The sequence below is a fragment of the Cimex lectularius genome, unplaced genomic scaffold, assembly GCF_000648675.2.
Source record: "Cimex lectularius strain Harlan isolate CLEC.00 unplaced genomic scaffold, Clec_2.1 scaffold88, whole genome shotgun sequence".
NCBI classification, from domain to species: Eukaryota; Metazoa; Arthropoda; class Insecta; order Hemiptera; family Cimicidae; genus Cimex; species Cimex lectularius.
In genome coordinates, this window is record NW_019392660.1 from 1,014,709 (window position 1) to 1,042,355 (window position 27,647).

At 32.2% G+C, this 27,647-nt stretch overlaps 2 protein-coding genes across 10 annotated transcripts; one reads left to right on the top strand and one right to left on the bottom strand.

The window, feature by feature from the left end:
- Positions 1–1,338: 1,338 nt before the first annotated feature.
- LOC106668026 (claspin-like) lies at positions 1,339–12,388 on the bottom strand. Of its 2 annotated transcripts, XM_014396409.2 has the most exons (19): positions 12,233–12,386; positions 7,429–7,637; positions 7,307–7,372; positions 7,048–7,241; positions 6,404–6,976; positions 6,128–6,336; positions 5,921–6,073; positions 5,607–5,692; positions 5,196–5,253; positions 3,261–3,367; positions 3,156–3,199; positions 2,993–3,084; positions 2,794–2,930; positions 2,460–2,632; positions 2,269–2,390; positions 2,075–2,205; positions 1,868–1,996; positions 1,641–1,799; positions 1,339–1,569 (listed from the first exon to the last, which is right to left on the bottom strand). In XM_014396409.2, the coding sequence occupies exons 1-19, from the start codon at positions 12,276–12,278 to the stop codon at positions 1,462–1,464; spliced, it is 2,796 nt and encodes a 931-aa protein (XP_014251895.1). In that variant the 5' UTR covers positions 12,279–12,386; the 3' UTR covers positions 1,339–1,461. The 2 variants fall into 2 exon arrangements, with proteins under 2 accessions (XP_014251895.1, XP_014251896.1); XM_014396410.2 differs by lacking the exons at positions 1,339–1,569; positions 1,641–1,799 and having other exon boundaries at positions 1,914–1,998; positions 2,076–2,205; positions 2,794–2,931; positions 2,991–3,084; positions 12,233–12,388.
- Positions 5,645–27,471, top strand: LOC106668027 (band 4.1-like protein 5). Of its 8 annotated transcripts, none has more exons than XM_014396412.2 (17): positions 5,645–5,727; positions 12,834–12,972; positions 13,059–13,163; positions 17,126–17,168; positions 17,232–17,408; positions 17,495–17,615; positions 18,946–19,033; positions 19,105–19,193; positions 19,286–19,387; positions 19,602–19,859; positions 19,920–19,993; positions 21,160–21,273; positions 21,364–21,426; positions 21,619–21,729; positions 24,315–24,414; positions 24,490–24,556; positions 27,017–27,471. In XM_014396412.2, exons 1-17 carry the CDS (start codon positions 5,708–5,710, stop codon positions 27,404–27,406), a joined length of 2,061 nt encoding a protein of 686 aa, XP_014251898.1. In that variant the 5' UTR covers positions 5,645–5,707; the 3' UTR covers positions 27,407–27,471. The 8 variants fall into 8 exon arrangements, with proteins under 8 accessions (XP_014251898.1, XP_014251900.1, XP_014251904.1 ...); XM_014396414.2 differs by having other exon boundaries at positions 21,364–21,384; positions 27,017–27,470; XM_014396418.2 differs by lacking the exon at positions 27,017–27,471 and adding an exon at positions 25,131–26,541.
- The last annotated feature ends 176 nt before the right edge of the window (positions 27,472–27,647 follow it).

Here is a 27,647-nt window from a genome sequence, read left to right on the forward strand (position 1 = left end):
TCTTTACTCTTGCACACGGTCGGAACTTCACGGTGTTATTAACTCTTAAAAAAAAGGAAACTCCTGAGTACTTAATGAATACCGTACTATATTTCTTCATGAATGTGTCTGGGCTGATGGACCCATTAGTTGATAAAATGAATTGCATCTTATCTACAGGCATTTATCCAAATTTGTTCAGAAAATTGGATTCATATCTGAAAATTGTTAATTTCGACAAAATCAAATAAGCTTAAAGTATCAGGCATATTCTTGGATCTTTCTTCTTGCTAAACCATTATTGTTTACTATGCAAGATGGAAAATATAATTCGGGGTGAAAAAAAAATCGGTGGGGCGATTTTTTCTGAGATCCAGTTTGTTGGGCAGTTTTAAACTGGTAGCTAAGAAGACTACACGTATATATGTCGAACAATAAGAAAAAAACTATTGGCCTACTGTTATACAAGAAAAAAACAAAAAATAAAAAGAAACAAGTAAAAGATCATTGTGGGTACATCCTATATTTTTGGAAAGGGAAGAAGGTGGATTTCATTCTCTTTTTGAGAAATTGAAAGTCGTGATACAACCGGTAGCATCTACACACATCAATACACTGACGTGGTTGACCGTACTTTCTTACGCCAGATGTTCATCACACCGACGAGGGCCGGATGAGCCCTCGGTAGTTAATAGTCGTGTACACACTTTCATCACAGCCTACGCAATACTGCTGGTGTTATAGTATAGTAATAAAAAAAGTCCAATGTCCGATAAAAAAAAATAATGTACATATACAAGCAATCTAATACACTCACCTTTTTACCCATTTTGTACTTATCTTTGTCTTCGTCAGTATTTATCTGAAAATACGTTCTTTTTTGAAGTAAGTTCTGAAATATCAGTTTGAAGAAATAAATGCATATACATACCTGTTAATACACATTTTGCTGAATTTTGAGACAAAAAGAAAAAAAAATTTTAAACAGGAGTTGGAACTGGTTGGGCGAAACGCACTATAGAAAGCCTTGGTTCAAAATGAGGCTGGATAGAGGCAAGTAGAACTTTTCTACATAAAGCTACATGCAGCAACAAATTGTCAAAAGAAAATAACACCCGAGAGCGTCCCACCGGCCAATTGGTTTTTAACTTAGGACACACCTGAGCGTCCTCCATACTGAAAGTGTGAAGTATTTTTCATTTCAGAATACTTTTTTTACAGTTCCTGAAATTTTAATCTGTAGTACTATTCATAGGAAATTTATAAATTATGTATTTTAATTGACGTAGCCATGTACTGTGTATTTTGTGGTAATAAAATATTTTATTTATTTTATGTGACTAGACTAATTTCATCATCTTTACAAACAGTCTGAACAAAACTTATCTTTTATTTACAGTAATAATACAAATGTACATTTTCAAATGAAATAAATAAACTATGACATAAACATAAAAAGTCATAACATAAAACAAGGAAAAATTAATCTGACATTTTTAACTTGTCGAATATGCTCGGTTTTTTTACTTGATCTGTTTTGATTTTTTTATATAATTTTGGTTCTAAATTTTCCCCTTTCCTCTTTGTTAACTAAAAAAAAATGAAAAATAATCCGTAATTATTTAAACTGAAACAATTTAAAATTATGCTAATATACTTACGTTATTGTTCTTTTGAGCTTCCTTTGAAGGCGAGATCCTTGCGAACACCATATTCCGCCCTCTCGAATTTGCCAACGGGTTTTCAACAGTGCCGGATGTCATCGTCGCGATTCTTGATAATATTTTCTCACCCCTTGTTAAAAACGACCCACGATTCGTCTGAAAAATTTGTCCAAAGATTTGTTTTATTTGAAGCAATTTAAAAACCAAAAACAGTTTTTACATACCATTAATTTAAACTTGCTCTTTGGGTCAGGAGATTTCAAAGCGAAGTCGTTTGTTTTCAAAACATTTTTAACACTTGCCTTACTGATATTTAAATTCGAATCATCACTGACGATGTTTAAATTATCAATCTATCAAAAACAAATCCATTAATATAACATAAAATTAATTATAAAATTATAGATTTATTAGTGTTAATAAAGAATGACCTTTTTTTGCTTCAAGAAATTTTCCCTTTCAAGCCTTTCCTTTCTCCATGCTTCTTCATCCTCATGATTTTCATTTTCCTCGAGTTCATTATCATCATCAAGAGCACGGATAATGTTTACATTATCATCATCTACATAATAAATCATACATATTTTTTTTAAAATAAATAACTTTTTATATAAATTGTTTCTACCTTGATTAGCCCAACGGAAAAGCCTTTTTCTTTTAGGCCCATCCGAATGCAAATCGCCATCTTCCAACAACAGCTCTTGCAGCAAACGAATTTCACGTTTGTCTTCGGCCATTATTTCTCTCCTGGTAAGATATTCTTCAAATTAAATTTGAATTTCGTCGAGTTTACAAAAAGTCTTATTTAATACAAACATGTGAATCTTTCCGAGTTCTTTTTGGAGCTTTCGCTCGTTGATTTTGTCCGTGTCGCCCTCCTCGGCTTCGAAATTATCCAACCCTCTCTCGTCTTCATCTGCGCTGTCCCAATCCGATTCTGAAAGCTCGGCTTCTCCGTCTAAATACCCCTTACTGATTTTTCTCGCCAGCTGTTCACATAAAAATACATTAAGAAATAATTTTATCCACTTAAATTGAAAAACAAAACCATGGCAAGTTAGACCAATAGATCTTTTATACTACACTCTAAATAACTGATAGTTTTTTTATTTGCAAGTAACAAATTGTAATAAAATTAAAAAATAATAACTTCAGTTTCTTCATCTTCTACTTCCTCATCATCCATTTCATTAATTCCATCATTTTCAACTTCTTCATCACCGTTATCTGAGTCACTCTCCTCGTCGACTTTTTCGCTATCATCATCATTAATATTATCTTCATCATCTAGTAATAAAAATAAAAGTGTAAAGGTAAACGTTTAACAAAGCAAAAAATAAAATGCATACCTGAAAATACTAATTTTTTGCATTTCTTGCTTTTCGAAATACCAAAGTCATCGTCTTCATCATCAGATGTAATGTTGTTTCTGTCTTTAATTCTAAAAGAAAAATGTAAATAAAGTAAAAAGAAGCAAAACGTGTAATAAAAAAAATTATATGTCATATTCACAGTTCATTAGACGAACTCACAATGTCTTCAGAGATCGGACAGTTCTGTCAAGGAAAAAAAGATTAAATAATTTTGGAGAAAAAAAAACTTCAACTTTAATTATACCAATTTATCATCCTTTTCCAAATCTGCCAAGTTCACGGGTTGGCTGAAAAATTTCCCAGAGCACAATGCAAGTAAATTGTCATCAACAGATTCTTCATTCATCAATTCTATAACAATAAAATATAAATATATGAAATAATATAAATAAATATTGAATAAATTAATAAATAAATTAACAAACATTAAATATACCTGGAAAAATATTCTACTAACGAAAGGAACACATCAAACAATGGTGATGACAGGGATAAATTCACAAAATGTCAAAAAACAAATTTAAATAAGTAAAGAATTTACTTTAAAAGAGAAAGTTTTTTTTAAACAAAGACCCCAAAGACCAAATAATTAAAAAAGACAAATTAGTTTTAAAAAAACCTATAAAAAAATTCCTCCAAAAATGGACAAATCTGGCAAAACATTCCACCCAGGACAGTAACACATCAAACAATCCTGATGATGTGTGTAAATTCCCGAACGTGCAAATAAATGTTTAAATAAGTAATGAATTTACTTTTTTAAAGTAATTAAATAAATAAAAAACAAACAAAATAGAATAGTTTTTTTAAACAGACCAAAAAATTAAAAAAGACAAATTAGTCTCAAAAGAACACCTATAAGAAAAAATTTCTTGAAAAAGGATATACCTGCAAAACATTCTACCCAGGAAAGGATCACAGGAAACAATGCTGATAGGTGTAAATTCTCGAAACGTACAAATAAATGTTTAAATAAATAATGAATTTACTTCAAAAATAAATACCAGACCACATCTCACGATCTCTAAATAATCATTGACTACGGTCACTAAACACCACACATTTAAAAAATAAAAATTAACAAAAAAACGGAATAATTTTTTTAAAACAAAGATCAAAAGATTACAAAAGACAAATTAGTCTTTAAAAAATACCTATAAGAAGAAATTTCTCAAAAAAGGATATACCTGGTAAAACATTCTACCCAGTAAAGGAACGTGTAAATCAATGCTGATAGGAGTAAATTCGTGAAATGTTTAAAAAAAGTCTAAATAAGTAATGAATATACTTTAAAAAATAATTAATTAAAAAAAGGAAGTTTTTTTCAATAAAAACCCAAAGACCAAAAAATTAAATAATTAATTAATTAAAAAAGACAAATTAATTACTTAAAAAACCCTATAAGACAAAAATTCCTCCAAAAATGTATAAATCTGGCAAAACATTCCACCCAGGAAAGGAACTCATCAAATGATTCTGATATGTGTAAATTCCCGAAATGTCCAAATAAATGTTTAAATAAGTAATGAGTTTACTTTAAAAAAAATAAAAAATAAAATAAATACATTAAAAAAAACTAAAAATGGAAAAAGCCCTTTGTAAGTATGTTGGGTTTGGGAGGGGGGACTGCTGGATTTGAACCCAGGACCTTACACTGATGGGCTTAATCATTGTAGCCGCCAATGCCTCAAACAAACATATTCTAGTGAAGGTTGTAAATTTTTGACTAAATATATTTCAATTACTTAAAAAAAGTTTTTTAAAAATTCAAATCCACAGTCATATGATTTATATTAACTTAATTTTTTAGCCGAGTGGGAATTGAACCCATGTCAGTGGGGTCAACAAGCTGATCACTCAGCTACGGTGGTTTGCTAATTAATTTGTTAACTTTATATATTAAAAGACTAAAATAGATATAAAATTGTTATTATTGCTTTTTTTAAATTTTTTGAAGGTTGTTTTTAAATCATTTATTAACACAATAGATATATTTTCTCTAGACAAAAGTCTATAAATACTATTTTATTTTATTTACAATTTTAATTAAATATTATTATTATTTAAAAAAATAAAATAGAACTTATTTATAAAGGGTTGTGTCTAATCAAGAAAATATCCATACCATGTTAATAAAATATTGAGATAATTAAAATTTATTAATAAAATTGTTCCTTACCGTGTAAAGTAGGTACTTTAATAGTTTCTTCTGTATAATTATTTTGGGATGATACAGACTAAAAAATAGAAAAGAAAAAGATAGGTCAAGCATGTTAATTAGTACAGTGATAAATCTTAATTGTTCTCAATGTGTAAAAGGTCTACACAATGGGCGTTATTATGCAATTTGTCTACACATTGTATTTGTAACGTGTTGTAGTCTCAATTTTTTTTTTTTTTTTTTTTTTTTTAATTGGGGCTGCTTGCAACCACAAAATTTTATTTCAGCTTATCTAATCTCTAAAGTGACACTTGAAGTCAACATCAAGCACTTCATAATGTACTTCCCAAAGGGAAAATTTGTTAAGGCTTTCTATTTTTGTTTTTGTTTTATTAATTTTATTATTAAAAACGATATTTCATAACTTACCTCAGAAGATCGGCTACTTTCTTCATCTCTCACTAGAGCAGTGTCCTGTGAATTTTCTCCCACTTGAGAACACTCATCACCATCAACTAAAATATATTACAATGGATAGTGACGAGGAAAGGTGAATTTAACAATGCTAATTTAAACAATAGATGAGGTAAAGCAAATATACCTCTATAAGAATAGCATTTTTTAGTTTTAGTGAGTATATAATCTATAAAGTACTTATAATAAGCATAAAGCTTAAAAGTAATAAATTAAGCATTTAAAAAAAAAATGGCGCAATGTATTATAAATTTAAAATAATGATGTACCCTCATTATCAGATTCTTCAGCTAAACTGTCAGCAAATAGTTTCTCTTTTTCTTTGTCTTCATCATCCTCGTCAGAACTCGAACATCCTTCGGAATCTTCTATTTCAAATTCTTCATCTTCACTCGGTAGCTGATCACAGACATCTTTCTCACCTTTAAGAGAAACAGGATATATTTGTTATTTTTAGATAATAACGTATTAATTACCTTCATAGATCTCTTCTTCGTATAGTTTAAATTCTTCGTGTTTTTTTGCGAGCTGTTCTTCTCTCGATAGGGCGATTTTTTGTTGCAGGGTGGCTTTTAGTTTAACCAGGCTTTCCCCCGGCTTGGCACTTTCACCCGATTTGACTTTAACAGTCTCTTCTTTGATATTTATAATTTCGCCTTTTTCATCTATCTCACTTGACACAATGCTGTAATAAAAAACGTGTTATAATGGAAGTAATTTTATATATTGTACATAATATTTTCATTATTTACTTGAGAGTAACATCATTTTTTAAGGTTTTTTTAGTTTTTATAGAAGCGTGCTTAATGAATCGTTTCAAAAGCCCGAGAGCGCCTTGTTTTGGTTTTGTTACTTCTAAATCTATCATTTCGTCAGGTGTGCCATTTAATTTTGGAATTTTATTCAGAGTAGCATTCAAAAACATTTTTTCACTCTCGTCTTGAATTTTATTCGACACTTTCAGTGCTTTTTCATCCTGAATGGTTCCATCCAATGTCGATTGTGACTGATTCGTTTCGATTTCTTCATTCTGTCGTTCGGAATTTTTGAATTCTTCGGTCATCGTGAGGTGAAGGTCGAGTTCTGATAAATTATCGTTTTGGGTTGAACCAGAGTTGTTGTCGGCGTGTTTCATTTGTGCGGACTCTTCAGAACCAGCCATCTGATGAGATTCAGTGGAGCATGTCAAACCAGAAATGGTTACATCGCACTCATCCTTGTCCTCTTTATTCTGATTATCAGGACTATCATTCGAGACATCTTCATTGTCACTTTCAGACATATAAAATGACTCAGCTTCTTTTTCCATTTCTTCAATTTGCTTCCTAATAAAAAAAATCAATAACTGAAATATGCTAAAATGTGAGAAATTGAAAATGAAAATTAATCTTATTACCAAACTTTTGTAATTTCCTTAGAACTACTGCGAAGAGGAATGCCAGGAATTGATTTCCTCCTGTTCAGGAAATCCGAAAGGCTCCTTTGCTTCGGTCTATGATATGGGAGAGAAATTTTTGACTCCCTGATCATACGCTGTGTCTCGCTTCTTATTTCCTCTAAAGCGTTCTGTTTTGATTTTCTCCCAGGACCCTGAAACGAATAAAAAATATTTTTTGGCTAATAATAAACGACAATTTAATTAATTGTATACTCACGGCCCGTTTTTCGCTTTTATCTACTTTCTTTGGCTCGCAATTTTGCTCGAAGCTTGTTTCAAGTGGCTGAAATGTTTTGAATTATTTTTTGTTTTATACAAATGACCAACAGCTCGATTTACCTTTGCATCGTCATCGCTCGATTCTGTGAATAAATCCTTGCTCAGTTTTTCTTTAAGGTTGTCATTCCCTTCAGATTCTGAGTCAGAGCTGTCGATTGTCGCCCTTTTCTTTTTGAGAACTGACATCTTTTTACTCCGATCTTGTGCGATTTCATCCTCCGAGTCGGAATCATCAGAACTGAGTAGGCCCTTTTTTGAACTCGACACTTCTACAAAAATCAACTATTATATTATCATAATTTAATTTGAGTGTACACTACTCTACAATAGAGATAATTTATATTAAAAAAATCAGATTTATGTCTGAAAGTCAATTTTTAGTTATTAGGGTTTAGTTATTAAGTTATTTTCGACAAAAGACACTCAGTAGAATAATTAATAGCTTAGTTTAATTAAAATCAAATAAATGCAAAGCAGCAGGCATATAGTTGGACTTTTACAAAGCTTTTGACTTAGTTGACCACAGTTTACTTCATTATATGGAAAATATTGAAATTTGGAGCTTTTCACTTCAATCAAGATTGTAATACCACAGGGTTGCATACTTGGCCCTCTGTTATTTTTAATATTTATTAATGGCTTCGTACAGAACACTGAAGGTTTTATATCTTTACATTTTTATGTTTGTGGACGATGCTTTTTTAAGCATTAAAGGAAGCTCTTCATTCTGCCACCACCATCTAAGCACGCCTCAAAATCATTTATGTATAATGTAAGAAGTGTAGGGCTGAGCAGGCAGCCCTGTCTTACTCTCATTTCAGTACAAATGTCCAAGAAATCCTATGCCTCACATTGGCAGATGTATTGCATAACAAATTTGATCGACTTTATTATCTTAGAAGTAAGATCGTATAATTTACAAATAAGAGAATGTCCGACGAGAAATCTACAAAAAATAATTTAATTAAGGTTTTTATTTTCATTTATTTGTACAATTAATGTGTCTATAAAAGTTGTATTTATCTTAATAGCCCAACTGTGTGCTGGAAAAAACTTTCAAAGCCAGCATAATCTTTATGGTTCAATGTCATATTTTCCACTATAGCTACACCATACCATATTCTTCCTATAGTTAACCACGTCCGCTACCTCGAATGTACATCGACATAGACTAATGTACACTCTAGAGTTAAAAAGCAGGAACTGACAAGACATTAGACTTTTGCGATTTTCAGATAAATGTTTGATGTAAAACAAAATAATAAAACCAATATGAAAATAAGGTATCAAACTGTGGGGTTCAATTCAGATTTCCCAATTGAAAACCCTCCCAAAAAAATATTAAACACTTCCTTCTATGTATCCAATCACACAATCCATAATGTTGTAAAAAAAGTAAAAAAATTCCAGTACAGAAAATTCTGCAAATCTTTTCATTGCACTCAAATCATTTACCCCAGAGCTTCTAAGCCAGGCTATTTTTTATTTATGCCAGGCTACCACTACCAACAATAGAGCCATATCAGCCGCCATTCTGCCCTATTCATTCTAGTATTTATTCTCATTTCTTTTCCTTTTTTTTAATGTTTAGGGTGGTTATTTTGGCTTGCAGGTTGCTTATCTTTGACTCCAAGAGGAAAATGTCAGCAAAATCAAAGTCTTCCCATCTTTCCTGCATTCCCCATTAATGTTTTTTTTTCATTTAAGCTGTAGAGCTACACAATAATTACAAATAGTATTTAAAGATGGGGAAACAACCCCATTCCTTAAAAATCGAAACAAGGGGCCCAATATACTCTCATGCTCAAAGATTTTATGTTGGATGCCATGTCTACTTATCAAGGGGTCAAAGTGTGACATTTTTCAACCAACTGGACCACAAAAGCAGGTGTCTGTGTCAATCAGTACAGCCTATCCTCAAAATGGGTGAGCACGATCCTTCTTTCGCTCAGTAGTGCTCTTAATACACAAGAGCTTCTCGGACGATCTGGCCCATTTACAAGGCAATGTTCTTTTATTGCTTGTAGCGTTCTTTTAGACAGCATGACGTCCCAGCTTTCACCTCGTCTGCATGTTCGTTGCTCTCCAGCCCAATTTGTCCAGGTACCCAGACTACCACAATTTTTCTGAGGTGTTCCAACTCAACATATTTCTTATATGTTGGTTTGTCAATAAAGTAATGTCTTTTTCAATTATAGGATTAATTAGCTTAATATTTACATTTTTATATTATTTTTATTTTAAAATGTGTTTGTTTAATCCCTAAATTAAAATTTTTTATTTCTCCTCAGTTTCTGTTTTCAACTTCTTTAGTTGTGTCAAATAATTTAATAAGTAATCATGTCTTTGGATGAAATGCATTTAAGGTGTTTACTTTATGAATTTAAAAAGGGAATAATCCAACTGCAACATAAAACTGGCAGTGTTTGGTACTAATGCAGTAAATGTTCATAAAGTCCAACAACGGTGGTTTGCTTGATTTAGAGAAGGAAATTTCGTTCTTGAAGATGATGCAGTGGACGTCCTTCTGAGGATGATGATGCATTGAAACTAGAAGAAAATCACTTTTTGGCAATTAAAGAACTAGATGTTAAATGTTTCCCATACAACCAATGGAAACCACATCCAAAGGCTTGGGTTTGTTCAAAAGTACGCTATATGACTGCATCTCAATTTGCTCTTCACTCTTAAGACTCCTTTCTTCATAGATTGGCAACAGGTGATGAAAAATGAATCACTGAACACCAGTCGGATTTCCTGAAAAAATTGAGCATGCCCCCTTCATTAATGTTTACGGTGGAAACACCAGTTTCCCCCCCAACAAAATGCAAATTTTTTAGGCCTTCCAGAAACACAATCCAAAAAGGTGGGTATACCGCTGGAAGCTAATTGAACGGGGAAATTTCGAGAGAATTTGCAAAGCTCAAGGAGTTTGTAATTAATAACAGTTACTAATCCAACATTTTCAAAAAATTCCAAATTTCAATTTTTTTTTTCTGAATTTTTCCATCAATTCTCCAATGTAAATAAGTTTCCTCATACAAAATTTAACGTTCTTTCAAGTGGCACAAACCAGATTTTTCTACAGTCAGTAATTCTAAAGCTTATAAGCAATTTAGTGGTCCTAAGACAAAAAATGTTTAAAAAAACCAAAACCTGAAATCACTTCTTTACCATTGAGATTTGGACAGGGGTTTATAGGAAGTTTTTTGTTGCATATGGTGAGTAGAAACACCTCAAATTTATGAAACTTATCTCCAGTTTTACTGTATATATATATTTTTAATGCATATAGAATTTTCATTATTATTTCGATCCATTGTCAATTTACTGTTGTTTTACTTCTTTCCTTAGTATTTTGGTTTATATTGTAAATATAACAGTTTTTCATTCATCCACAATACGTGATCTATGAGGATTTATCCTGCTTTAGTAAGAATATCACACCGATGTGGGGGGGGGGGGCAAATGGCACTACAAGATCTTCAATTATTCTTGTAAGTGAAGATCGAATGAAGATAGAGATTTTCCTCGCACAACAACCAATTCAGTGTGGCCGTCCAAGGAAATTCCACCCGAGGAATCATACAACACGGGATGTACATTTCTCCTGAGCGTCTCCCTCATCTTTAAGGAGAACTCGTCATCAATCTTCCAATGTCCAGTTCATCTGTTCCAGAAGAGATCCACGACACGAGTGCCAAGCCCTGGGGTTATTTTCATTGAGCCTTCTTATTACAGTCCTGGAGGAAATCTTTGTCTTATCATATTTTTATGTCATTTCCCATAAAGGTGCGGGAGCCTGATGAATGAATCGCCTCCCTCGTCCGTAGACCTAGGTTGACCCCCTTCCTGGCTTTCTAGTGTAAAGCCCTGTTCTCTGAAGCGCTGCAGAACCCTTTCTCAAATAATTTTATAACCCTGGCAATGTCTGCTCAATTGCCTGACCAGAACCATTGAAAAAGGTTTAAGAATATCAGATGAAATCAACCAAGGAAATGAACAGGAGGGCATAATGCTATATTTTGTGCAAATGGGATTAATCAGTACAAAAGTAAATAAAGCATTATCAACTGTTTGTTTTTACTACAATAGCTCCTCCTGTAATAGCAAAATTGCCTATATTTGTTTTTGAACCGATGCATTTTTTATTAAGAACTATTATCATTAATGACATGTATATTATATGTTTAAGGTTTAACATTACAGGTCTATTAATTAATTATTCTTTTTTAAGTAAGGTCTTGGTTGAGATGAATAAGTTAGTGTCACGAGCAAGTTTCGAACCCACGAGCTTCTGCTCAATACGCCGTTGCTCTAAACACTTGAGCTATTGTGACTTCGATCCACTCGGACACCAACTCATCTCAACCTACGGCATATTGAGCTGAAGCTCGCGGGTTCGAATCCCACTCGTGACACTAACTTTTTCATCATCGCAAAGAGGGAAAATTCTAACAGTTGTAGGTTGAGAGAAGTTGGTGTCCGAGGAGATCGGAGTCGCAATAGCTCAAGTGTTTAGAGCAGTGGCGTATTGGGCCGAAGGTCGTGGGTTCGAATCCACTTGTTACACTACTTTTTCATCTCAACCAAGACCTTACTTTAAAAAAAAAAAATTATTGAAAGAAGTAATTTGGTCAATTAGGCCACTAAACATAAATGGATTAATATTAAAGATGATATTGTTTTTCGAACGTTATATCTAAAAAAAATCTTCATAACGTTGGAAAAATTTAATATTAACACTCAGACCACGTGGAAGAAACACAATAAAAACAAACAAGGCAGAAAATTAAGAAAGTTGTGGAATATTTGGTATAAGGTCTTTCCAACCAATAAAATTCTTGTTATAATAAAAACTTACCCTCAATTTCTTCTTGATCGCTCTGTGCTTTTTCGCTTTCGTCCATTATATTATTTTTCTATGGAATTTAAAGAACTTATTTTAGTAAAGGAGAAACAAAAACATAAACGAAAGTAAAGAAAGGCTTAGTGAAAAACCTCCTTTCCCGCGTCGGGGCGCCAATCGCACTACGCGCCATCTCTGTTGAGCAGTACTCTTGATTAAGTACCAAACATGTTATTTTTAAAGATTAATAAATATAAAAACAATATATTTCCAGTTGTTGATTAAATTTTGATTATTCCTGGATAAATTTATTGTTGTGTATAATAAAAATGTGAAAAAAAACAAGCCGGGTGTGTTAATAAATAAAACTCAGTCACCACATAACCAAAACATTTGCGTACGTAATGGAGAGTTGTTAGACTTGTTAGTGATTAGGTTTGTTTTGGTGGTTTTAGAATGTAGCCCGTTTTTTCTTCGTTTTTGCCCATTTTTTCTCCCCCTTTTTTTTGGAGAGGCGCTTTTGTTTTTGTCGTTTCCGCGTCTGAATATATTTAAAAAAAAAACAATATACAAAAGGGTTTTCAATTTTTGAGACCGAAATGCTCCGTTTTCTCAGTCGGAAGAAAGGCAGGAACCACCAGAAGAGCCCGTCCCACCTGAAGCACGACAGCCACCACCGCATCCTGGGCAACAAGAACACAGTGCAATGCAAGGTCTTGATGCTGGACGGAAGCGATCTGTCCATAGAACTGACCGTGAGTGTTATTCGGCAATTTTTCAAAATTTAAATTTTCCTTTTAAAAATTCAATTTTTTAAAATTATTTTTATTATTTTTTTCAGAAAAAGGCGATCGGGAGCGATCTTTACGAACAAGTCTTCTACTCTTTGGATCTGATCGAAAAAGATTACTTCGGCCTCCAATTCACAGATGCCAATAACGTCCAGGTTTTTATTTTTCATTTTTTTAAATTAAACGTTGCAAAATGACACAAAATCACCTCGTCTAAAAATAATCCTGACCGGTTTATTCCCCACCCTAAAAAAACAAAATCAAAATTCATTAAATTACAAGTGTTTTGACAATTGAGAAGTGCCCCGACAGTTTTTACCCATTTTAATGCACCGTGAAACTTCAATTATTTCTTATCAGTGAGAACAAGATAATAGTTAAGTACCACCCATAGATAGTTTAAAACATTTTTACTGGTACAAATTTTATATTTCAAAGTATGCTTAAGACAAAAAAATGTCTAGTAAAGCCTGGAGGTGATCGGTACGACAGGTATCAAGTTCACTCAACAGGTATGGTCATTCAGACAAGAAGACTGAAAGACCAAAATGAGATACAGATTTCTAGTCTATCGAGGTGTCTCTTTCAGTGAGGATAGGGATAAAAGAGTTGGCCACAAGACTTTCTTCACCTCAACCTCAGTAGATTTATTGTGCTCTTGTATTTTTATAACTCATTGGCCAGTTCCAGGTTGTTAATCAACCTAACCTTGCCGGCACGTAGTGAACTTGCTCGTGGCTTTTCTTCTATTTGCGAGAATCTGCACCAATGACCATTGAGTTCCGCAGTCTCGTTTTCTTCCTGGCAGTATCTGCAGTGTTTCTGTCAGTACTCCTAACACCTTAGGTGGCAGTGGTCACCAGGAATCCAACCAGGATCCTGATTCTGTCTCAGTTGCCTTCCAATAATTTCTTTATAAGTTTTGCGGATGGCTTTTGGATTTCAAACTGTGGGTAAAATATCAACCTTTGTTTCATATACTTCAAAAACGTTTTATCAAATTCCTTTCTTCATAGCTCTTCAAATAAATTATTTAATTAGTGTGTTCTACGTTCCGTTCTCTGACCTTTTTGATTTGTTTTAATTTTTCCAGCAATCCGTTATATTTTTAATTATTAAAAATGTATGTAACATCTTCATAGATAATTTTTCTTCAGTTTGAAAAAAAAAAGTATTTAAAAACTCCATTTGGCTTACAAGATCTTTAGGCTTATTTTTGATTACATTTGGACCCTATTTACAGTGTGCCCATTTTTACCTGAACCTCAAAGAAAAAGATTAATTGCTCTTTCCTAGCTCTAATTATTTGTCTCATTAGGTTTTTTAGTCCTAAAACATTTTATAAAGTTTTTGTGAGTTTTGCAGACGGCCCTTCTGCGAACCTCTTCACATTACTCATGCCTGGGGTATTATTCCACTGGGGTTTTTTGGCCTCATTAAAGATCTACCCTTTCTGCGCTTTAGGAAACATTGTGCAGCATGGTGTCATTCACACAGTTCGTTCTGCATCAAATCTGTGCCATTTATGTTTCGTACGCGTTCGTTAAAAAATGGATGTGGAAAAATAGAAGTGACATTTTTGTTAACAACAAACTAAATTCATTAGTTTGAACATATCCCACACTTTGGGACAACAATTACACTGATTACATTATATTATTGGTGAATTTGAAATGAATAATATTCATTTTCTGACAAATAGCATATGCCAAGAATCATTCAAATCAACAGTGGGAAGTCATAATTGGTGAATCATTACAACTTTTTTTCTATTACTACTCAGAGGGCCTGACTAATTCCATTCCAATTAAAAATAAGCTAGGTTGACACTGGGACAATTTTGGGTGAAACTGTATTCGGCATGCAGAGAAAGGTCGCTCGATGTGTCCCACCTAATTGAAATGCAATTTCTTGGCTCTGTATAGAAAGTTTGTAGGAATGCCACCACCCGGTATGATAATTGACGAATATTTGGATTTTTTCTTTTATTGTATACAATACTGAGAGTTGTATCCTAGTGTGTTGAGGACTGAATGTACTTATTAGCGTGGTGTATGTGAAAGGATCAACGGTGGAATATCGAGTACCCATCAGCCCTCAATTATGTGAGCTAAATAGTAGGGTGTAAAGGGCGATAGAGGAATATTGAGAGAATAATAATGGAAATAGGGACGAATGTATTTAAGACTGAATGAGTATGGATTTAGAAACTGCGTTCGATGCAGAAATGACTTAGGTGTTGATAGCCCTTCTGAAATTTTAATTTTTACCTCATGCCATTTGTACAACAATGGCCCAATTAAAGTGCCATTATAATAATATTAAACTTGATATAAAACCTGTGTAACCGAAGGAAATTCCAGAAAGCTGATGAAGACAAAATTGGTTTGGCATTTGAAAAATCATTTCATCATTTTATCATCTGGGGACAAACTTAATTCTGTATTTTAAAACTTAAAGTACTGACATTTAATGTATACCTATTTGTACCACAACCTGTCAATTGATCGGTTTTTAGACAAAACTTTATTTTTCCTGATGGAGTGAAGAAAGTAACTTTAAGGTAACAATTAAACAAAAAATTTTTTTTCTATTTCTACTTTTTTTTAAAAACTTAATTTCATTTTTTTCCCTCCACAACAAACATATTTCTTACATTATTCGTAAATTGTTAGATGCGGTCTGGTGTGATGTAGGTTTTAGAAAAACGTTTTCTTTATGGTGCCAACGTTTCAATCTTTATTGAGATCATCTTCAGGGCTCAAAGTGTTTGTTTTCTGTGGATTTGTGCCATTCTTGCGTGTCATGTTGAGAATCGACTAACGGTCACTAATCACCTCATATTTCTTACATTTATAACAGATTGTTATGATTTTATTGTCGTTACAATACTTTACTTGACATGTTTTACATTTATTAGAATCTGTCAGAGAATTTATTTTGTTTTATTTGTTTGTTCTTCTCGGGCTTGTCATTAATCAGCGGCAAATTCTACTGCTAACTGGAGTAAAAAATCTTGTCTCGATACATTTTCTCCTTATTATATTATTATTTTATTTTTTCCTTATTGAAATTCAGGCATTTTAGGCCTAATAAATCAAGGATATTAGAAAATATAATAATACTTGAATAGATAGGCCATCTGTGAGATTTCAATTTTGTGCTGTATTTCTTTGCCATTTGATCAGTCATGTCAATTTAGGTTGGTACGATCTCAGATCAACAGGCTTTATCTTTTGGAGGGTTTTTTCCGCAGATCTGTGCTTGGAGCTTAGTAAAAATAATTTTTTTCTTTGGCTTACTTTAATAAATTATAAGAGTACAGTTATCGTAGTTAACTTGAAAAATTTTGCCATTTTGTATTATTTTTCTTCTTATTAGCAATTAAATTCCCTTTTATTGGAGTGAATAGGTCCAACTAATGTAGTCCTTTTTGATAGGAGTTCGGTAGCTAGGGATATGCTTGGAAAAATGTTGCCTGTAGTGACAGTTTTACAGAAAAAGTGACAAAGTCAAATGTGAAAAAGCTCTAACATTTCGCACGAATTTTCTAATCAAAAATTTACAACCGGTTATTGTCAACGGTACATTTAATGTTAATAATTGTTAGGCTTTAAAAACAAATGTTATGATTTAACAATGACAGTATTTTACCTTTATAAATTTATTTAATAATTGGAAGTCTTTAATTTTAAATTGTCTTTCATGAAAAATTAGCATTTTGGACTTACACCATTTGTGAACCAAGTAGACCATAAACATTATCTACTGATATTAAATGTGGTAATACATTTTATTTTCATGTTAACATTACATATCATGTTTTGTTCATTTTAATATATCCAAAATCTGTTGTGCCAAAAATTGATTTGTTTTACATACAATTCTCATAAATAGGTCGGATTCAAAAGAAATGTTTAATGATCTTATGAGCTTGCATATTAAATTTATTAGTTGGTTTATGTTTTATCACAAATAATTTATTTTGTTTAAACATCCTTGTTTTGTCACTCGATTCTCATAAAACTTGCACTTTATGTACAAGTTCAATTTAAATCCTACTCATCTATACGTTAAATTTAGAAAAAATTATAAATTTTATTATTTTTCTTTTTAGCATTGGTTGGATCCTACGAAAGCAGTCAAAAAACAGGTTAAAAGTACGTACGGCGGTGAGTGTAAAATTATTAATTTTATGATTAATCAAATTGTTATATATCTAGTTGGCCCTCCTTTTACACTACGACTACGGGTAAAATTCTATTCATCCGAACCTAACAGCTTGAGGGAAGAACTAACAAGGTATCAGTTCTTCCTTCAACTCAAATCAGACATCCTCGAAGGAAAATTAGAATGTTCTGAGAGCACATCCATTGAACTGGCAGCTTTAGCTCTACAATGTATGTGGTTATTGACAATATGCATTCTTTCATTTTGTTTTTTGTTTTTTAACGATAAATAAACTTTTTTGTGTTAAATTGTCCAGCTGAACTCGGTGATTACGATGAAACAATCCACACGCCAGCTTACATTTCTGAATTTAGATTCGTTCCGAATCAGACAGAGGAGATGGAACTTTTGATCCTGGAAGAGTTCCAGAAATGCAGGTAAGGCTGAAACAACCTTGGGTGAAATGCGGTCATGTTGCGTAACCCGATTTTACATTATTATGGAACACATCGGATATTCCAGGATCGTGTGAACAAGTGGAGAAATTGTGGGATTTTTAAGATAATTGATTGCATAATATAAACAATGGCATGCTTGGGAATTTAGTAGAGATGTTTTGTTTGTTTTTTCTCCCAATTTTAAGGATTACTAAGTAAATAAATGCGGGGTGAGAAATACACCTATACAACATAATTTGCCCTATAGAAATGTATTAATTGAGTGATAGGGTGGAATGAGAAAATTTAAAGTAAATTTTAACATTAAATTGTTACCCACTAATTCTTCAGAAAAATGTATTATTAATTATTTATTATAATTATATCTAAATATATCTCAGTATTTATCATTTTATATTTTTATTTCATTTTGATAGTGAAACATGCATTATTTTGTAAATTTATTTATTTATTATATAATTAAATTAAATTTATTATATAATTTAAATTATTTCTAATTGTTGGTCTTTAATACAAAGTGCAATCATCTTTTTATTATGAAAGCTGTAAGAAAAAAAGGATTTTAAAATTGAATTAAATTAAATCTATATTAATTAAAATCTGTTAATAAATTTAAAAAAATTAAATTATAGATAAAAGTCAAATTTTTTTATACCGATAGCACAATCTGTGTGAAGTGTACAGTATTCTGCCTTAAATACAACTAGACAAAAGTACTGTTAATTGGTGTCTAACAAACCCTGGTTGTTTAATTATTTGCTAGATCGTGATGAGCTCTCAAAATGAGTAGTTTAGAAAAACACTTTTTTTTTTTTTTTTGCCAACATTCCCACCTTTATTCGGGTCATCTTCAGGGCATAAAGTGTGGTGTCATATTGGTGTCGTTCACAAGTTCACACAACACCAATATGACACCACAAGAATAACACCACACTTTACGCCCCAACGACCCGAATAAAAGTTGAAACGTAGGCAAAAAAATGTGTTTTCTAAACTGCCTCATTCTTGACTGCTCATCACGAATCCAACAAATTATAGTCATGGGTTCAACATATTTTTTTTTATTAATTTATTTTTTAATATCATTATCTTGCAATTTATCTAGTGACATCAGAGTGATGGTTTTAATTTTATTCTTTGGGGGGGGGGAAGGCTATCATGAAAAATGGGAATTGAACCCACGATCGTACGAGCTGAGAGTCTACATGCTGACCTCTCGGCTTCTGCAGTTCCTGGTTCAACTTATATATTTAAAAGTTAGCTGATTTTAAGTATTCAAATTAATATATGTAAATATTACTATTTTCAGAGGGTTGACTCCAGCACAAGCTGAGACGAATTACTTAAATAAAGTCAAATGGCTTGAGATGTACGGTGTTGATAACCACATTGTTTTAGTGAGTTTATAACATTAGTTTAATACTTTGTTATGTAATAAAATTTTAATACTTGTATTTATGGTCCACAGGGAAAAGATGGATGTGAGTATTCGTTGGGTCTGACGCCGACTGGAATCTTGGTCTTTGAAGGGAATCAAAAAATTGGCCTTTTCTTCTGGTAAAACTCAATTTGTCGTTCTCACTTAACATTGTGCCTTGCATTGAATGCATGCTTTATGATTAAAACACACACTTGTCTTGTCGTTTTAGGCCCAAAATAGGAAAGTTAGACTTTAAGAAAAAGAAATTAACATTAGTTGTAGTTGAAGATGATGATATGGGCAGAGAACAGGAGCACACATTTATCTTTAGGTGAGTCGTACTAATTTTAGCATTGTTTGTTTATTGACAGAGTATAAATGTAATATGTAAATCTTTAATGAAGATAATGAATTTTTGGCACTTAATTACTAACATCAAATTATTTGTAACAGTCAGTTTACTAATAAAAAAAGATCATTTTCATTGTGTTTGTCTCAAATTCAATCAATCGATCATAAGTTTGGATTTTTTTTAAAATTTTTAGATTGCATAACGAGAAGGCTTGTAAACACCTTTGGAAGTGTGCTGTAGAACATCATGCGTTTTTCCGTCTCCGAGCTCCGGTCAAAGGGCCTTCGGCTAGGCAGAACTTTTTCAGGATGGGCTCACGGTTCAGATACAGTGGGAAGACGGAATTCCAAACTACGCAGTTGAACCGAGCAAGGAGAAGTGTGCAGTTTGAGAGAAAACCCAGCCAGCGGTATGCAAGAAGACAATCCCATGTCTTGAGGGAAAAAAACAGGTATTGAATGTTAAATTTTTAAATTGATTTAATGTTATTAATTTTTTTTTTTATTGTCAGGTCTGACCACAGAACAACAGTAGATTGTGAAGCATCATCCCCTAGCCCTACAAGCAGCTTGGCATCTCATTCTGGTATGAAATGAAAAATATGTTTAGTAGTCATAATTAACTGTATTATTTATTTTAATTAATTATTCTATTAATTATTCTTGGGGGGGGCAATGGTTTAGCTGTTGACCGGCTCACTGTAAGTTAAAGGTTCCAGGTTCAAATCCAGCAGCCCCCATTTGAACCTGACATAGTTGCAAATGTTTTTTTTTCTTCTTCTTTCAAAAACTGGCACTCTGAGGGTTCATATAATCTTGAAGTTGAAATACCCTCGTAAAAAAATATATATTATTATTATACTTTTTCTCTCAGGCCTTTATCTCAATCAAGACCTTAGATAAAAAGTATAATTAATTTAAAAAAATTAAATGAGGGTATTTCAACTACAAGCAATTAATTCTCGGGGTGCTGGTGTTTTTGAAATAAAAAATAAATAAAAATAAAAAACGTTTCTAAATATGTTGCGTTCGAATACAAAATGTATAGTTAATTAAAATTTTATTAATTTTTTTAATATATTACATTTTATATAAGGTGTTTTTTTTAACATGGAAATTTTTTAAGCTAATTTGTCTTTTTTCTTTAAGTAATTCATTATTTATTTAAACATTTATTTGAATGTAAAAAATTTTCAAATTTTTCATTATATATAGTTTTGTTGAAAAGATATCTATAAAACTTAATATTATTTTTAAGTAAACTTTCCTTTTTTAAATATTTGTTAAAAATAATATAAAATTTTATATATACCTTCTATGCATTTAGAAGGAATAATTAATTGGATGTATTAATTATTTTAATTAATGATACATTTTATCTTTGTTCTTGGCTGAGTTGAAAAATCTAATGTCACGATTTTTTCATCTCAGCCAAGACCTTAAATGAAATTATAATTAACTAATATAAAATTTTATATAAATAAACTGAAATTACACAGAACAGATGCAAAATGGTCATATATATTTTAAAAGAAACTACAAAAAAATAAATAAAGTAAGCTTTGTAATAAAATGTAAAATACTATTATCCTTTGTAATACTTAAAAACTTAGATGCTGATGATACGTATAAATTCCTGAATTATAAATGTTGAAATATGTTATGCATTTACTTGACATTTTCAGTTACTTAACATGTTTTGTTTTTTTTCAAAATCAAAATTTACATTTTATCAACTTCTACGTTTTTCAGGTCCTGTTGCAGAAGAGAGGCTTGATGTTTTACTCAAAAGCCTTGCAAAGGACTCTTCAAATATAGACGACAAGAACGACTCTACTTCAATTGTCAGCAGTAAAACTGATACTGGTGAGCCTATAAACTGCCCGCTATTACATTTTCTTCTTAAAAATAATTACTATAAACTTTAAAAACAAAATTAATTTTTCTTTTTAACAGAGAAAGGATATTTTTCTTCAGGTATATCTCTATTTCATCTTGATTTTCAGTTGAAACCTATAGGTATTGTCTTGTTGCAATTTAAATTAAACCCCTTTATTATAACCATTTTACAACACTAATGCACAATCTGTGAATTATTTATGTCGGTAAATCGCACACTAATAAATTTTCTAACCACGCTTTGCCTTGTTCAAAACCGTCTATAGATTTAACACGTCGTTAATGCTTATTAATTTTGTTGGTAAATTACAGACACCGTAGTTTCTATCGAAAGTACCGGTGTACCCAACAACAAGGCTATCATCCCTACTGCAGTACCTCGGCCTATTCCCCCGCATCAACTAAAGTGTAATATTCTCAAAGGTATGTCAAGTCATACTTTTTTTTCAGCTAATAGCTCACTTTTAAAACAACTGATAAACAATCACTTTTATTTATTTATTTTTTAATTTCAATTGCAAGCCAATAAAATCATTTATATATATATTTTTTTAATTTAATCACCAAAGACCAGTAAACTTTACTAATATAACCTTAAGTTTATGTTTTTATAATATGCTTGCTTATTTTTATAATATGCTATGTTTTTAAATTTCTTTGGTGAAACAATAAATTTGGGAGAGAAAAATAGAAAATTTAAAAACATGGTTTTTTTTGTCAACAAGATCTCACCCAGGCAGATGCTTTGGCCAACGATGATCATAACGTCTGTTACATTGCCTAAGTCCTGGGTGTGCTGTGGTCTACAGCATTTAGGGCCATCGGAAGTCTCAATTGAAGAGAAGGTAGTGGTTAACCGCAATGTATGACAGCTGGAGATGTTTTATTGCACTACGGAACTGCCATTTAACAGCTTCCAAATGGTTTGAACTACATCCAAAAGCTTCGTGAGAGCATAACGTCCCGCATCAGGTTCTCTATTAAGGGTGAGCTATCGAATTGAAAGGCGACTATTTGCAAATCATTGAACAATGGGGGAGGGTCTCTTCATAGATGAGTGCCGGTTTGTTTGTAGCAATCAAATTACTGGTACCGTAGAGGAGATGTAGAAAACACTTTGCTTCAGGTGCCATGAGTCGCCTTTTTAAAGACAATTATGGCCAACATGCCCGTACTGAACTGATTAGCATTACCTTGAGGAAGTTTTGGATTGCTGTGGTCTCATTTGCTCAGTCGGGACAATAATGTTTGATGCATGTGGCTCAAGTTACCTTTTATTTGCAGGATTTTGGGATTACCACAATGAATTGGTCAGCACATTCTGACATTCCATAGATTACTTATGGGACCTGATAAAGAGGCAGATTAGAATTCAAATTGGTCTTGTTGAAGAATGAACGTCTGGATCAAGGTGTGGTCTTAAAGAAGAAAGTAAATTGTTACTGCCAAGCTTTCAACCTATTTAACATCATCATCAGGGCAAAACGATCTTAAATATGTCTTGAAGACCAAAGCAGCCCTAATAACATTGCCAAGGAATTTGCTTTCTTTTTCAAGACTTACCTTGATCTTGAGCATTCTTAGGATTCTGTTTCGTCAAATCCAACTGTTTATTTACATGTTGATGAGGAAATTTAAAGCCCTTCACAAGGCCAGAGGAGGTAATACACATTATTAAGAGTAAACCAAATAATAAATAATACGTTGTAATAAATATAACGAAAAAATACATATACCACCCATAAATTTTAATGTATTTAGGTTTATTTATATTTTGTATACCAAAAATAGATTTGATTGTAAAAATAAAGACATTAAAAAAAATGTAATTTCCTAATTCTAAAAAAGTGATTATTGATTTAAGAAAAAAGAAATTGTAAAATAACTTGCCCCCTTTAATACCAGGTATTTCCGCCTCTGGTATGAATTACATCCGGTAAATGCCTTAGGATCTTGGAAAAGATTTCTGGTAAAATCCCGAGGAATTCTTTCCCATTCATCAAGAACACCTTTTTTCCACTCCTCAAGGGTGTTAGGACTTGGGTTTTGTCGTCGTATTCATTGCTTAAGTTGGTCCCAGATGTGTTCAAATGAGATCAAATCTGGACTTAGAAATGTGTGGTGTTTAGTGACCGTTCGTCGATAATTAATCAGAAATCGTGAGATGCGGTCTGGTGCGATGTAGGTTTCAGAAAAACATTTTCTTTATCGTGCCAATGGTTTGATCTTCATTGAGATCATCACATGTTCACTGCATGTTCTTGATTATGTCCTGCCATTGAAGCCTGGACATTTTCTAAGCTGTGGTAAGAAGAGGTCCACAAGCCGGGTGCCAGGCCCTGGCGTTATTTTTTCTTTTCATTTTCTTACAGTCCTGGGGAAAATCTCTGTCTTATCAGATTTCTATGTCATTTCCCATAATGGTGCAGTTTCATAGAGCCTGATGAATGAATCTATTGCCACTTTGAGCTGGCCACCATGACACTGTCATATTCACTCAAATGCCTGTCTTAAACCATTGAAAAAGGTTTAAGAATAAGAATAATATCAAAATAAATAGACAAAGGAAAAGATTAAACAGATTGCAATCTTTAGGCATAGCAGAATAGAAGGTCATAATGATACTTTTTTCTGCAAATTTGATTAATCAGTACAAAAGTAAACAAAGCATTAATTACTGTTTATTTTGACTGTGATTGCTCCAAATTACCAGTAACTAATGCTGAAAGAAAATGGATTTAGTAATTTGTCGGATTCGAGAAGAGCGGTCTAGAATGAGGTATTTTAGAAAAGTAGAAAAAATTCTTGACCGCTCCTCACGAATCCCACCAAATTATTGCATTACTGGTTACTAATAAAAAACACAAATGGATTTTTGTCCCACTTTTCCCAAAAGTTGATTTAATTTTAAACTAAATAAATTGAGTGGTTCTTTTTATTTATTTATTTTTTTTTTTTTAAGCGTAATTTATGTGGAACTCTTATACAAATGCTTTAAACTTTTACAGCGAAATTAGAAGAAGAGATGAGAAAATCACCACTTCCAACTGTAATAGAAACTCCTTCGCCGATTGAACCTCCTACATCCCTTCTTGATATAAGTATAGAGTGAGTTGTTAAATTTATCAAGTTAAATAGTTTTAAAAAACCTAATATTTTGTCGATTCAAAATATTTTTTCCAGGGATTTACCAGGAGAAACGTCAAAAAACCATCAAAATAACTTGGACCAGGCTACATTCGTTTCTGTTGTAAGTAAAACCCTTCTTAACTATTGTACAAATCATTTCCCTTCATTTTTGTAAAAAAAATTGTCTAAATTTTACTTTTGTCTCAGTCTTAAACATATTGTTTTTTCATTATCTGCATTCAAATCTTTTATATATATTTTTTTGTTAAATATTTTACTTCTCAATTGCACACGTTGAAAATATCACTGTTGAATATAAATTCGCAACTTAGAAACAGATTTTCAAGATTTTATTGTGTTCATTTTCATGCTTTAATGTGTTATTCAATGTATAGCAAGAATTCACAATTTATTTTTACTGCTGCTGTTCTCCACCCAAAGTTTTATCATTTCTGTGCAATTTTTTTTTTCCAGCTTTTTATGTATTTTATGTTGCACAACAGTTGACTAATGTGTCCCTTTTACACAAAAAAATTCAGATATATAATAGAAGATTTATAGTCGATGGTTGAATTCTTAATTAAAATCTCGAACTTATTAAAAGAAGCATCAGGCAACTGATATGCGGCTTTTAAAATTAAATAGAGTGTATAATAACAAATATTACGCTAAAATAATACGTTGTTTGTTATAAGGAGGATTCGGAATCTAGAGTTTGTATTGGCAACAAAAACCCCAAAGGTATGAGTCAGTAAGTTCAATATAATTTCATCTGGAAAAAGCAGAGTAAGTTGGAACACTGTAACATTCTAATGTAAATAGAGTTTTTTTGTATATTTTAAAAGAAATAATGTAATTATTGTAAACATTTTGCTACGGGGTTGGCTGTTGGCATTTTCTTGTGTTTAGTGTATATGTTGATTTATTGAGGGGACTGGAAAGTAATGTCCTTTTCGCCCTTGTTATTCATTTGTCATCATTGTGTACTTCAAAGTCATGCAGAAGACGTTTTAATATTAGAATGACTTGTTTACTCTTCAATAATTAAATCTTAATTTTTTATGTGCAATTTATGGTGAAATGGGCAGCCAAATAAATACCAGAAGAGGTACATATTATTGTATGCTTTTTGAGTTTTATTGTTGCTACCAAAAACATTTGCGATGTTTAACCAAGTGCATTATATAGTCGTAGTTGCCAAATGTGGTTTTATAAGTTCAAATCCAGCAATTTTGATTTTTTCAACTTGTATCAATCAGGAAGACCAACAGTTTTAAACAATGACCTGTTAAACCTTAAAGGTGTAAGTGGAAGAAAATATTTGAGGAATGTTGTTGACCATCCAAGAATAATTGCAGTAGACTAGGTTTTTGCTTCCGAGACACAATTCAGAAGTGTTTTTTGATCACTTGATCGCTGGAGATGAAAAATGAGGTTGATAATCCAAAACGTAAAAGACAGTGGATCTCTACGAATGAATCGCGACGAAGTACAGCTAAGCCAGGTTTACACCTCAATTTTTTCGGGTTTGGTGGAGTATTCACAGGGTTGTTCATTTTGAAGTGCTGAAATGTGGACAAATGCAGACCTTTACTGTGAACAAAAAGATCGTTAATTGAAAAGTGCTCAGCGACTGTCAACAAAAAAGGTTTTATTGTTCAACAAGATAATGCGTCATTATACCCTGGAAAAAATTAATGAATTTGGTTGGGAGGTATTGCCTCACCACACTCACCTGATATTCTGCCATAATTTCCATTTATTCCGATTGCTACAACATTTTCTAAGTGGCAAAAAAATTCGAAAATTTGGATGTTGTCCAAAATGCCATCTTTAGATATTTTGCTCAAAAAACAATTGATTTTTATCGATTTTATCGACATGGAGCCTAGCGGACCTTTGAGAGGGGCTGCCCCACCAACCGAGGACTCATACGGCCACATCGGGAGCCCTTTGTTTTTGGAGCACGTGCTGTGTCTTGTGCCAGGCTCCGGTCTACTTGTTCAAACGGTTTCCAAGAGTAAAATTGTTTGATTGTAAAAAGGACTTTTTTTCTTAATTTTCATATATTGAATTTTTTAATTGTCAGACGTTTGATTTGTATTAAACAAAAAATTAATTTTAATGAAATTTATTTTATTTTTATTATTTTATGGTATTTTCTTTCGAACTGGGTTTAGCTCTCCTTCGAGAAAATTTGGAAAAAAAATTTCAAAAATCCCAGGAACCATATTCAGACCATCACAATAAATAAAATACTTGTTAAAATTTTACGTTTTAATTTACTGTAAAAAATGACATTACTTTCCAGCCCCTCCAATATAATTTGGTGCTTTTTGGGGTTTATGTTGTTGCTTTTCACCAGTAGAGAAAAAAAATTATACATCTGAATTTTTTTTTTTACTTTGAAGTTTAAGTATTTATTATTCCGTAAAAAAGAAGTACTTGTAAATGTTTTGTAAATAGTGTTGAAATTCATATAATAATTTAAAATTTGTAAGAAAGTTTCATAAGTCCATTAGTCAACTGTGATTAATTTGCATTTTGCATATTTTATTGGTGAGTGTGTTCATTGGTACAGGGCGGGGACAAGCTGACGTTGGCACTGAGCCCATCTATCGCTCCAATCCTGATAAACGCCGCTCCCACCTCGCCTACGCCTGTCACTGTCACCCACTTTTCCTGGGGGGACACGGGTCAGATCGAGCAACGGACTCTGACCTCCCAAACGAACCCTTTTCTCAGCTCGACCCCTTCGGTACAGACCAATTCCACTAACCCTTTCCTCAATCCGTTCGTTATCGAAGAAGACAAAGTAGAGTCGAAACTCGACTCCGAGGTCATTGAAGAACCCACAGAAGTGGTTCAGCAAAAGGATGAAAAATCAAATGACTCACAGGATAGTAGTGTGACTAAGGTATTTCCCCGCTTATATTTCCTTATATTTATGCTTATTTTGTTGCATTGCTGACTTACGGTTGTTTGCTTTAAATATTTTGCTCTTTAATTGTTTCATTTGTTTATGTATTGTACGCTTAATATTTTAAATATTTCTGTCTTTCGTTCAATATTATTTTTGCTTTTTCCATATGCATTTATTTTTTATTGTGTTTAATAATAAATTATATGTTTTATTTTGGCTAATGGGCAGAAATCAATTTTTCTTTTGGCACAATTAAATACATTGTCTACATCTTGTAATGTTCTGTGAG

What these genes read in the sequence shown, in the direction of transcription:
- LOC106668027 (XM_014396412.2), top strand. Translation starts at nt 5,708, where the DNA reads ATGGATAGTGACGAGGAAAG. An exon ending in CAGCTTGGCATCTCATTCTG is followed by an intron (nt 19,994 to 21,159) that starts GTATGAAATGAA and finishes TACGTTTTTCAG; the next exon opens with GTCCTGTTGCAGAAGAGAGG. An exon ending in CTTCTTGATATAAGTATAGA is followed by an intron (nt 24,415 to 24,489) that starts GTGAGTTGTTAA and finishes TATTTTTTCCAG; the next exon opens with GGATTTACCAGGAGAAACGT.
- LOC106668026 (XM_014396409.2), bottom strand. Translation starts at nt 12,278, where the DNA reads ATGGACGAAAGCGAAAAAGCACAGAGCGATCAAGAAGAAATTGAGG. An exon ending in AAGGAAATTACAAAAGTTTG is followed by an intron (nt 6,977 to 7,047) that starts GTAATAAGATTA and finishes TTTTTTTATTAG; the next exon opens with GAAGCAAATTGAAGAAATGG. An exon ending in TGAAGAATCTGATAATGAGG is followed by an intron (nt 5,693 to 5,920) that starts GTACATCATTAT and finishes AATATATTTTAG; the next exon opens with TTGATGGTGATGAGTGTTCT.